General features: G+C 39.5%; 1 protein-coding gene across 6 annotated transcripts in view; it reads left to right on the forward strand.

The window, feature by feature from the left end:
• The window catches only part of PRKAG2 (protein kinase AMP-activated non-catalytic subunit gamma 2), a 215,860-nt gene extending 209,391 nt beyond the window's left edge, over positions 1 to 6,469 (forward strand). For all 6 annotated transcript variants that reach the window (XM_085316450.1, XM_085316451.1, XM_085316452.1 and 3 more), the window contains 2 exons: positions 2,872 to 2,965; positions 5,346 to 6,469. In XM_085316450.1, the coding sequence (XP_085172576.1) occupies positions 2,872 to 2,965; positions 5,346 to 5,377 (126 nt within the window). In that variant the 3' untranslated portion in view covers positions 5,378 to 6,469. The remainder of the gene's footprint in view (positions 1 to 2,871; positions 2,966 to 5,345) is intronic.
• Positions 6,470 to 13,181: the final 6,712 nt, after the last annotated feature.

Here is a 13,181-nt window from a genome sequence, read left to right on the forward strand (position 1 = left end):
AGCACAGAAGGCATTCAGTAATTCTGCCTTCTCTGTATCCCTTGTCACCAGGGCCCCCGCCCCATTCAGTAGCAGGCCCACATTTTCCCTAGTCCTCCTCTTGCTGCTGATGTATTTGAAGAAGCCCTTTCTACTGTCCTTAACAGGATATTTACAGGGATATTCCAAATATTACAATATTGTACATCCATAATTAGTTATTTTTGCATCTTGTGACTTGAACTGAACACAGTGCTTTTTGAAGAAGTCAAAACTTTTCCAGTTTTGTCATAAATTTTTGCAGGCAACCAAACAATTCTTTAAAATCCAGCTTACAGTTAGGTTGATGTGGCCTATTATTCAGGAAATCTAAGGGGTGCAGTTAGTTAATGCATGTGGAATACTGCACTGTTCTCATACAAATGCTTTGAAATTGGGGCAAAAAAAACTAATTTCTGTGAAGAAGCATGTACTGACTGCTCTTGTAAATGATTTATCTGTGGGGTTTGAGGTTTTTTTTTTTTTTTTTTTTCTCCTCCAATTATTTTGGTGCTGTTTACACTCTGTCTGCTCTAGTACTGGGAACTATATTATACAAGGGGGAAGAATGAGTAAGTAGATCTTGTTCCCTGTATGACCCTTTGCAGGAGAAAATCAGTAGTACCAGTTTCACTTCTTGAGTTGTGATCAACTCCATTTAGATCCTTCAACCCCTGCAATTAGAATTTTTTTCATCTTTGGGCCCTAACTGTGGATATACTGAATTTGAATAAAATCTGCGCTTTATTGTATCTCCTTAGAAACCTCCATTAGACAATTTTTATTTCTACCTTTCAGTATCTACTTGAGCATTTACTAGAAACTTGAAATATGTGTATCAGCAATGATAAAATACATAGGTGATTAATTTTTATTAATGTAATCAGAGGCTTTAAATATTTTGGTTTTAAAAACAACTCCTACACTCTAGTGCAATCTAAGCATAATGAGTTTATATATAAAAATGGGAAAATTTGAGAAAATTACAAGTAAGGCAGTAATCAGTGCTGTTTTCAGCTGCCAGATGATCATACTGGAAATGAAACAAACTCCATTTTTCTTAAATTCTGAGAGAAGAAAAAATGATTAAATATGGGTAATGTACGGAAGCTAATAACCCTGTCTAAATCATCACTAACAGAGTTTTATCAAAAAGACAAAATGTAAAAACAAAATCCTCCCTTTTTCCCCCGTTCTGTGAGGTGGGTATGACTGTTCAAATACTTCAGAGCTCCTTTCTTGTATCTGACTGGTGATGAAGTGGTTGACTTAGGCCATAAATGAATATAACTGTTAGAATCAGGACAGCTTCTGCTTCCCTGCTGTGGTGAAGATGAAGAACAAATTTCTTTTCCCTTAACAATACTTGATAAATTAGATTTCCTAGGCTTCTGAAACTTTGATGACAAGGTATTGAGGCTGTACTGTTGCTTCACCTGTAAAGTCAGCTTTCTGGAGAATGCCAGCGCTTTCCAAATAGTGCTGGAATGAGCAATCTCACCACTTCCCTTTTAAATTTCTCAGTCGTATTTCCTGGGGGGGCAGAGCATAAACAAAKAATAGTTTTGAGCAGTGATTGGGAAGAAATTGTTAAATGTTGTGTTTTAACATAACTACTTTATTCAACTGWGTGTGAAATATAGCAGCTTTTATTAATTGTAATCTAGTTATCTGTTCAAGCTTTCAGCCGGATAGTACACTTATGTTGGTGTTAAATTTGATTATTTGAGCTTTGAATAAGGAAGAAAGATAATTCTTAGGTAACTGGTGAACAAGTAGTAGGTGCTCAACTTTTGACAAACAAACTTTGGGAGATTGTATACTTATGAGCTGGTTCAGCTGTGGTGATTAGTTTAAAAAACTGCCAAGTTGCCCTGGGCTCCGGTGTGAGAACTGAGATAGGACACTCTCTTTTGTTGTATTCCATTGCAGCCCACTCTGGCCGAGGATCCTCAGGATATAGCATTATCACCTACTTAAATGAAACCATTAATACAGGCAAAAACTGTTTTAAACAAACAAAAAAAAGTCCCTAACGCAAGGGCTGAAATTTTACAGTGTTAAGTGTTTCATAAAACAAGATTCGTAAGGATAAGCTCATTATTTAAAAATACAGTCTTATTGTTCATAAATCTAGTTTTGTTCTGTGTTGTATCTGTTTCTCCTTTGTTAACTCCACACTGAGTTTGCATAGTTAAATCTTTTTTTCTGTCTTCATGCAAAATTGTGATTTTGTTTTTTTGTTTTTTTTTTTTTAATGGCCTAGCACTCAGCCTCATTTATATAGCCTTAAGAGAAAGGTCTGTTTAAACACAGTTTGGACCTGTCAAGGTTCAGCAAGCTCTCCTCACTGAGAGCATTTCTCAGAATGAAGCTTTTTTTTTTTTTTTTTTTTTTTTTTTTAATTTGAGATCCCAGGCTAGAGCTGAGCAGAGCCTGTAAATTGCAAAAAGTGTGTTGTATTTCTGTGGAGTTCTCTAGGCTTTCTTTATTATGGTTTCGGAAACTCTTGGGATCAAAACTTCTTTAAACATATATGTAGTGATACCTGAGAAACTTTTTTGAGAGCAGAAACTAAGTGTTTTGAAAGGCCTAGATCTKAGTTTGCTTGTCATTTCAAATCTGCTTTTGTTGCTGTGTCACACCAGTATGTGCTTTTTAAAGATGCATTTGTTTTTATCTAGGTCAAGTAAGCATGTTTGTATTGCTGTGTGAGACTAATAATGATAACAATTTGAGCAGTTCTTTCTTCTTGCCTTTATATGTCATTGCTTTTTTTTTTTCCTGTTATGCTTTAGCTATTATTTCATAAATCAGAAAAATCTCTCTTAAGCATATTTTCCCTACTTGCAGGTGCATCGTTTGGTGGTAGTGAATGAAGCAGATAGCATTGTGGGTATCATCTCCCTTTCTGACATTCTACAAGCTTTGGTACTCACACCAGCAGGTATGGATGTTGCCCTCAGACCCCTGCAGTAAGTCTTTGGGTTGTGACCAAAGGTATAGCCTGCTGGGTTTAATTTGTTTGTTGATGACAATAACAAGTTTTACTACTACCAAAAATTTTGATTTTAAGGTTTCATAACTACTTCTTTTTTCATATATGCTTTCATTTCTCTTCAGGAAAAAAAACAGGCAAAACACTTAACTGTCAATCTTTATTCCATGTGGAATACATGCAGATATGTTTCATGAATATCACTGCTGTTAATACATCCCCTTTTTAGAGAAACRTACTTGGTTAATGCTTTAGGATGAGAGCTGAACATTGAATGYATACACAACATCTGCCTCAGGTCACTTTTCCCATCTTTCTGAATTTCTGTACTCCTGGCAAAGTGTGGACACAGCTGTGCTTTCCACTAGCTCAACAAAACCACCTCCGTGGAGCACTGCAGTTGTTCAGCTGTGCTGTGGGTTTCTCTTGGCACAACTACGTCAGCGAGAGAGACCTCATCCTAGACTGTCAGAACTATTCCACTAGAAATCTCTAGTGTGTTGTTAAACATGATCAGGTCGCCTTTAACAAGAGTTTCCAACAATAGATTTCAATTATTTCTGCTACTTTTAAGTTTGGGTTTTTGTTTGTTTAGTTTTGCCTAAGTTACTAATCAGCTTCATTTTCTTAATTATGACTTCTCTTTGATCACATAAATAACTAGTGTCACAACAACTAAAGCAAAGCCTTCTTTTGGCTTTGTGAGGAAGACAGAAAGTGTCCTAAGGATTTGAATATTACCTTCAAAAATATTGGGCTGAGCAAACAGCTGAAAATGTCCTACAAAAACAAAAGTCTAAAGTAAGCTTGATTGGAGTCTTTCACTTGCACTGATAACATGATAATGTAAAAGTTTTCTTCCTCCATAGATTTAAACAAAGTTAATGTAGTTTTAAAAATAGTAAAATTTCTCCTTTAAGAAGTGGTAATTGGTGATATTGCTGGAGGTACAATGTCAGCGTATCTGGTCCATTTTAATGACCTGGAAGAGCAAGTAACCTAGATTCCTGTGAAAGCAGGAATCGCAAAGGGGAGTTCCTGTGTCCCACGCCCTGGGCCATGGGCTTCTGGTGCTTAGCCTGTGGCAGCACCTGAGCTCATGTGCTGCTTTAACTGCTTGATCTAGCAGAAAATGGACCCAGCCAAAAACTGTGTAGTTTTGCTGGTTTAGCAGACTAAATTTACCAGCAAAAGGGTCCAGTGAGCACAGCAATTAAGAGCAACAGAAGGGGTAGGATTATGCCACCAGAAGAGATGGGGCAAGTAAAGTGTGTTTTAAGAGCAGTTAGACATTAAATTGCAGTTCCACAGGCAATTGGGCCAATTGTAAGGCTGGGATTTATCTGATTAAATGCAGATGGTCTGCAATGTAGATCTAGTTGATGGAGTTATTTTGTGATTTGCCTCTGAAATTAGATGCGTAAGAATGATCAGATAAATCAAGCCCTAAAACTGTCCATTTCTCCTCAATGACAAGAGAGAATAATGTATTGACTGGCAAGAATTAAAATCAGTTTGCCTTAGAAAAAAATGTCAGTTCTGATGTGAAAACCTGATGTATTTAATGGAATTTTCAATGTTTGTGATTCCAGCTCCAGAGATCAGSAATGTCTTACCAGCAACCTGGATGTAACAAGTAGTAATTCCAGGTTTGATGACAAGAGATTCCTGGTCTCTGGAGTTGGGTGCTGAAGCCAGACTCACGAGAGTTCAGTCATTGCCCAGCATGTAGCTAGCTTGAGTAATTGGAGAAGAGGCAAGATGTTACACAGGTCTGTAGAGTTCTTTTGAACAGGTCCTTCAGATGCTTACTCTAATTAAAATCTGCCTCTGCGCCAGGGGAAATTAGTCTTTCAATGTAGTGTAGTTAAAATAGATTGTTCTCAGATAAGACCTCATTTTGAGGCTGTTAGGATGATTACTCTTGTCTCTTAAACAAACAAAACCTTCCTGTCTGCTTGTTTTTCGCTATGGATTTGGGGGGGAGGGGGCTTTTATTTGCCTGTGGAGGTGTGTGGTTTCCCTCCACCCTGTGCTGAGGGTCTTGGAAGCCAGTTCTAGCAACTTCCCCGAAGTGTTTCTTACAGGATTACATCTGAATTACCAGTGAAGTTGGAAGTAATAGCTGTCTAAATGCCTTCCTCACTCAGCTGATGTTACYATTAGGAAATTTCCTAATCCTGAAGTGTGTTCTTTATAAATGGTATCCAGTACGAAGATTGTGATACTTGGTGAGGCAAAGTTGCAGCATTCAGCGTGAGCAATGCTTTTCCATGACTTAAGCTGTGTACATAAGGGAATCACATGTGCTTTCCTCTTCTGTTAACAGGTGCCAAACAAAAGGAGAATGAAAGTGAATGACTGCTGTGAATGTATGAACGTTTGTAGGAGAACTTGAACAAAGTTTCTGGGTCAAGTTTGTCTCAAGAACAGTGACTGCAATAGAACAGAGCAGAAAGGTTGAGAATGTGTATTGGGACTTAGTGATGGATGATGAGTCTATTCCCCCCAGTGATGTCGCAAAAAAGCAGCATGACAAAAGCTTATGTTAAAATGTAGGCTTGTATTTCAAAATGTCTTCAAAACATTTGCTGGAAGACTTCACATGATGTCCTTCATTAAAATGCACTGTATTCTGAAACTTTTTCATTTTGTATTTGACAGAAGTCACTGGTCAGCAATGGATATATGTGACATAAGGCAAGTGTATGGCATATTCATATCATAGTGCCTTATGTCAAAATACAGCAATATGTCATCACTGTTGCCCATCACTGTCAAAGGAAGTATTGTGCTAAACGAGACACTGTATTTGAATGTGAAAGTCTTTAAACCTAAAACCAAATCAGTTTCAGTTCTCATTAGATTTGTCATAAAAGCTGTAATTTGAATATTGGTAGACTTCTTTAAAACTTTAATGACAGTTTTGTGTTAAATGTTGCATTCTGAACTGAGATGTAAAACAAGACTGATTTTAAAAAAACAGCTTTATTTATTTTTACTTTCATGACAATTTTTTACACATCTTTGGTGGATAGCTAAAATTTCACCATATCCATTAATAAACTGTTGATTGTTATACAAACAAGTGGCAGATTTTTCTCATTATTTAAACCATTGGCGTTGCAGAAGCTGTGGCCTGTTGATCAGTCCATATTACTTAAGTTGAAGATTCCAGAAGCATGCATCAAAAGTGTTCTGTGCTGCAACACACAGGCACCATGGAGGAAATCAAGTGCCGGAGAACAATGCTTTCCTCTGTATTAAAGGATAAAACGATGTTTGTAAGACTAAAATGAACCTTTTTATTGTATATGATTTGTATAGAAGTGGAGGAGTGAGGAAAGCTGTGGGTTTTTCTGCTAATGTAAATGGACTGTAAAGTTTGAAGATGAGATTTTTTTTATAATTGTAGATTCTTGTAGATGGACGAAATTAAACTCTACAACATCAGTTTGTTTTTAACAGTTCTTGCCGAGTTCTTTTGCATGTATGAAATGTACGTGCATTTGGGTTAGTGTAAACTAGATACAGAAGCAKTCTTATTTTCTTTTATTTAAAGGCAACTTATGCTAATAGAGTAATTCATGTAATACTTCTTTTGAAAATACTATACTTCTAGACTGAATCTGTCCTGGAATAATGACAGTAAACTGACCTGTAATATTTTTCCAGTTACAAACATTGAGGTAGAATGCAAACAGTTTTCAGTTATATCATAAAATGTGAGTTTTTTAAGTTACGAAAAACTTTTCCTCAAATCTTTTCACTTTCTGTAAGAACTTAAATTTTGATCCAAATGTGTGGAAATTTTGTTTTTAGTGGCCTTTTTCCTGTATAAAATCTGAGTATCCATAGGKTACACAACAGAAAACTGTTCTCTTACACTTTCTCTCTCTTCTTCTCTCTGATATTCTCTGGAAAACATTAGCAAGCTTTCTTCAGCACCTTTTCTGAGTAGATAAACATTGACTGTTCCCTTGCAATTCTGTGTGATACTGAATTGAAATAGCTGCTTTTGCTTGACAATAGCAACCTCGGCAAGCAGGGCTGTTTGCTACCATTGTAGATGACATCAGTACAGCTCTATACATCTTTGCAGGGGAGATGGAGCAATAGAAACTAAAAAATGGCAATTCCTTGTTTGCTGTGTGGTGTGTGGAGGGGGTGGTTTGTGGTAGAATAGAACTTTGTATTAAGGATGAGCTCTTGAAAATGGCACCCAAAYTGTATAGATGTAACTTCCTGAAAGTCCAGAGTTGTAAGATATTTCTCCAGAATTTGCATTATAGTCTTCCAGAAAATAGGATTTCAGGGGTTTGTCCAAATGTATCACTGGATATATCTCTACCTAACACTGATCTACAGGAGCATATTCTTTAGCCCTGTATTCAGGGCACTTCTGAAGACCGTAAGAGATGAATCACTGATCATTCTTTGCTTTAGTTTTTTTTGAAGCACAAAACTCTTTTGGCCCTATCTTACCCAGACATCTTTGGGCTTGTTTGCGTGAATTAGTGTGCGGAAAGCGGGAATATGAACTTGGCAGTTTTTTAACAACCAAGTACAGACTTCCTGTGTTAATGCTATTACAAAGTGCTGTTTACCTGTTGTGGAGAATTGGCTAACAAAATTATAGCAAGCAGTCTGAATGCTACAAAAATGTATTTGGAGACTTTTAGGAGTTCATAGTTTGTAAGTCTGAATTTTTGAGAAACAATTGCAGTATAATTCCACAACCAAGCAAAACAGCATAGTGCTATATCACCTTTGTACTTGTGCTGATGCAGTAAACAAAACTAAATAAATTACGTAGGTTAAAACTACAGGTTAAATCCAGGTTTATTTTAATACAGATCAGTTTACAGCAGTGCTAGAAAAAATGCTGCTTACTCAAGGAAGGTAGAGAAAGTAGGGGTGACTCAGCAGCAGTGCAGCACATACCAAATAAATGTCAAACTAAAGTTTTGCTCTAGGACCTTCCCTTTCATATAGCTCCCAAGATGCTTCAGCCATGGAAAAGTTACAAAGGGGTATTGTTTAGTTCAAGTTCTCTTGGAACTTCTCTGGATGTGCAGCAAGCAGTACCTATAGATTTGAGACTGGCAGTGACTCCAGGTGCTCTCTTTCTTTAGGCAAACAGGGGGCAGCGTACATTGCATTGGGCTTCTGTGACTGCTGAAAGAATACTGAATAGCATGGGTGATCCTCGGTCCTGAAGGTGGGAGATGCTGTAGAAACCAATCCTRTTTTAACCTATAGGACTGTAGAACGTACAGGATTGACTTCCATGCTTCCCTGTGCATTTCCTGCCCCAGCAACAGATGTCTGCAAAACAGAATTATTATAAAGTATTTCTTGGTCCTGGAAGGGGGCAGATTAACTTTTTTTTTTTTTTTTTTTAACCTACTTGAGATATTTGTAGCTGTTTAGTTGTAAGAAAACGTTTCTTGGTAAAACCATGCTTTGGTTTTTATTGTCAATATTCTTCAGCATCAGTGGACATACTGTATGCTTTTGCTTCTGTAAGAAGATTCTCATTTGCTGACACTGAACATTTGACTGATGATCAAAACTCTTTCCATTTTACTTCTGGAATCCTTTTAGTTAAAAGACCTGAGCACTGTAATGCCCCACAGATAGTATCTGCTGTTCGTGGATTGCAACTGTTGAGTCTCTGAGGCCTATTCATCTTCTGATACTAAGGAACATTATTGCGGGGAATATCTGAGCAGCACAGAAAAAGGCAGGATCATTTTCAGAGGCTTGAGCTCTTCTCTTCACAGCAGACGAGGAATCTGACTGAGGTAATTCCAAGACTGAATTGCACTGAGAGYGTGCTTTGCCATCTTTCAAGAGAGCGTAGGGGTAGGCTGGAGGCTTCATTTTCGGTCCAACTAGATGTGAAACCAGTTCTTACATGCATCTTCAATCCTTTCTTCTGGCAGCCTATTTAATGCTCACACTGAACTCTCCAGTCAGTTTTAAAAGCAGCCAGCTTGCTTCAAAAGTTTCTGTGAGGCTTCACTCATGCTCCCACATCGAATACTTACTAGCAGGAGTACTTTCCAAGGGAAAAATGTCATGTCAAATGATTTAATACTACCCTAATTTCAATGGAGTTTTCAAAGTCATGGTTTTAGTACCGCTTTTTYTCGTTACTTGCAGTCAGAGTTATTCCCAGTGAAGTGAATGGCAATAGGAAGTGACCTGTAACCGTACATCAAACTGATTCCTTAAAAGAAAAAAAAAAATGTTTTCTCTCTACAGGATGCCTCCCTCCTAGCTGCATGCTGAGAACCATATGGCAGTAGCCCCTGTGCAGGTCAGGGAGTTGCATTTAAAGTTTAGTACTGAGTTATTATTATTTTTGCTATTATTATTTAATTCTGTGCTACCACTCTACCACTACTTGTTGGTGGGGGTGGGGGACTGTAGTCTTACTATTTTGCTGATATTTCTAACTGAGTTTTGGAAAATACTATCATTGTCAAAATGCAGGAGGGAGTAGGAACAAGTATCAAGTCTTGAACTGAATGTACTTTCTAACCTCTGTGGGCAGCAAAGTAGATGCCATACAAGTGGAAGCCTGCCCAGTGCCAGGCAAATTGCTGACACTTGATACACTTCAGAAAGAATTTCTCAGAAAGGTCCTGATTTGCTAAAGTATATAGCGAATAATTAAATCTTCAATTCCTATAGCAGCAATTGCTTGTACAAGAGCTTTGCTGCATTTAGAGCAAGGATAGTAATATGTTCATGGTTTCATATGTACTATGTTACCATGAAAATATTTGACTGTTGAGTTTTTGTTTGTTAAATAAAATTCATTGCTGTTTTTCCTCCATCACAACAAAGTCGAGGCAATGCAAGACGTGTTCCCTTTTCTCAGTYTGGCTCAGAATTTGATCCTTATCTCACTGAATATACCTACTCACTTTGTGCTTGCACTTTTTTTTTTTCCTTTTTATGAGCCTAGGCGAGTATCTGATATTCATGTTTTGCATTTATGGAGTGACTCTTGTTAATAATTTACAATAAAATGAATGTAACTTATCACCTAAGCTGATATAAGACTACATATGATTTGAGGACCTAACTGTATTTAATGAAGCTAGGTATAAAACAGGCCTGGAATATACCCTGAAGCATAGTGTAGRTCATTTGTCCCAATATTCCCTGAACTCTTTTTTTGGATCTAGTCCACAGCATGACTTCAGAACACTGTAGAAATGAAGAACCTGGAGGAGGAATAGGGAACAGATATACCATACGTAAAGCTGTAATCCTTAATGCTAACATTGCTACAGAGTGCTGTACTGTAAAATCACAACTTGAACATTATATTCAAATTGTTAGAAGCAAAGGGCCAAAAAGTATAAGGTTTTCCAGCCCTCAACATAMAAACAATAAGAGTTCAAATAAAGCATAATACGCTAACTAGACACATTGTGAATAGGTTTCAGCTTGTAAGCGCGCTCTCCCCCTGCACTGGACGGCCCCAGGAAGCATTTAGGCCTGTCCTCAGTAGAGGAAAAGTAACGAYAGCCTTACCATGATCTAGATATCTCAGCTCTGCTTAATATCAAACTTACTTAGAATTTTAGTATCCTGGAGTGCCCTCAAAGGCCACTCAGCAACATCACCATGTCCTGTGTATGTAAAACTTACAAAGTTTGTCTGAAAGCTCCCTCTTCGCTGGTTTCAAGTGTTTCAATCCAGACAGATGCTCAAGTGAAGCTGAGAGTATAAGGATCAGCTACTTACTTCCAAAGAACTAATGGAAGAAAGTGACCTCTACTTTTTTACAAGTTTGTTTTTTTTGTTGTTTTTTTTGTTTGTTTGTTTTTTGTTTTGGAGGGGGGAAAAAAAAAAGACATGTCCAGGAAGTCTGAGTTCTGGGTTACTGTGCACTCTGAGGCTGAGCAGGCAGGGTATCCTGAGATGAGATGATGATGATTATGATGATTTGATGATGATGTATTCTGTAATGAATTGATATGATTAAATGAATTGATGTAGCTGAAGGGGGAGCAGAAAACATGTAATAAGAAGCTGTCCTAAATGAGGGCAGAGTTAACAAGTGCAAGTTGACAAAAACAAGATAAATAGACAAGGGTCCAAAAGGTGAGCAAGAAAAAGGGACAAAGGAGAAGACCTGATCAAGTGAGGTGTCAAGGAGGGAGCAAAACCAAAACGCTAAGAAGTGAAAAGTATTGGTGCTAACAACCTGTGCTCTGGGCAGGGGGAAGTATCTGAATATAACTTCTGAAAATGCAGGTTAGGTTTAAGGGGAGAGAGAACAGAACAGTGTCTACATACTACAAGACAAGCAGTAAGGGATGTGAGAATATGGAAGTTGAAGGTGTAACAGCCACAAACTTCACCTATGTTCTCAAAGCCCCTTAATGTTGCTGGACAGTAACTCTTACTTCTCTTGGTCCTGTGGCTCAGCAAATGGCTCAAATTCAAGAGTGTGCCATGGTTTCAGGCAGAGGGAAAAGGTACAGAGATGACAGCATAGCTGCAGAGCTATTCAATGGATGGTCCTGCAGGACTATGGCCACTTAAAATCTTTGTCTTTTAATACACCCTGTAAGACAAAAAGGAGTAGAGTGATCTGCATCAGGCAGGACTGTCCCTCCATGCATCTTAGCTTGAGAGCACTGAACAATTTTCCAAAGCTTTTAAAACAGAATTTCTATATGCCCCACTCAATCTACCTGTGTGATGGGAGGGCATCAATCCCTATGATACAGTCCTCTATAGATAGGAAAAACTTTTTATGACTTATTGGAAAAGTGGAAGAGGTTGGACATAGATAAAAGAGCATGCAGAATGATGTCTACCAGTTACACACATCACTGTCTTGACAGAGTACAAAATCTTACTCTACTCTCAGGAAATAACTCTTTTCATCATGTACCTACTCACTAAAGACTATCACAGCTGGTGTTTCACAATGTACCAATACAAATATTTTGGAGATCCTGTAACCCAGAAGATGAAGGGTATAACCAAGGCAATGCCAATATCCTCCTTAAAGCTAATCTGCTTCTTCAGAACTGAATCACTTTGTGCATGAATAATATTCTTTTGCTTTAATTCCCTGCCCCCAGCCTTTATCATATGAAATGAATTTCAGTACAAATGAACGATTTGAGGGCAGGAAGGTGAGTATGACCATTTTCCTTTACTATCATCAAGCTGTTAGGCCAATTTAGCTGTACCAACCAGCTGCACTCCAGCTTAATTGCACATAAGGCATATGAATGTACTAAAAGACAGACAAGATGTACACAAAAAAGTGGGATGGGTAAGTTGTTTGTCAAGGTAGGTGAAAAATGAGTAACAGCAGGGAGGAAGCAGCGAGTTTCCTGTTCTTTTTACCTTTCTGCCTTAATTCTGCATCTATTAAGCACTAAAGAGTCACCACTAGCAAGCACAGTGGTTACTTTTCTCAAAGCCTGAGACTTGCTCTGGCCGGGATCCCGCAGTTAATACTCCTTTCTGAGCAACCCCCCTCCCTTTCCCCTTGTGCACAACTGCCAGCATTCCATAGCTGATCAGAACCACTATTTCCCGAGGCAAAGAAAAGTCAGTGTGCAACGCGAGCGCACTGAAAGAACGTAGAAGTGATGTTATAAAAAAATGGGGGGGAGGAGTGACCCCTTTCCCGACAGGAAAGCCCGCGCTGCAGGCGCCTTCCCCGGAGGAGCCGGGCGGGCGGGCGGGCGCTGCCCCACAGAGCCGGGCACCGCAGCGGCCGTTGGACCTCGCGCTGATAGCGCCGCGGTCACGCGCGCAGCCGTTGCCGCTACCAACGGCCCCGCGGCGCCCGTGCCGCCAGCCAATCCGCGCCCCGCCCGCCGCCGCCGCTTAGCCCCGCCCCTCCCTTTGAACCTCGCCTATGGCTGCGGCCCGTTTCTCTCGGCCAATGGCCGCCCGGGCTCCCCCGGCGCCGCGCCGGCGGCGGCCCAATGGGCGCGCGTGCTGCCGCCCGGCGCAGAGCGGCGGGCGCTGGCGGGTTGCGGGGCGGGGGGGGGAGGAGGAGGAGGAGGAGGAGGAGGCGGCATGACGCAGCGAGTTTTTTCCTCGCGGCGCCTCGCGCCGGCTTTTCGGCGGCGAGGTCGCCGCTCCGGCCTGTGACGCGTGACGCACAGGT

The sequence above is a fragment of the Rhea americana genome, unplaced genomic scaffold (genome assembly GCF_003343005.1).
Source record: "Rhea americana isolate MKP2758 unplaced genomic scaffold, rheAme1 scaffold_47, whole genome shotgun sequence".
NCBI lineage: Eukaryota > Metazoa > Chordata > Aves > Rheiformes > Rheidae > Rhea > Rhea americana.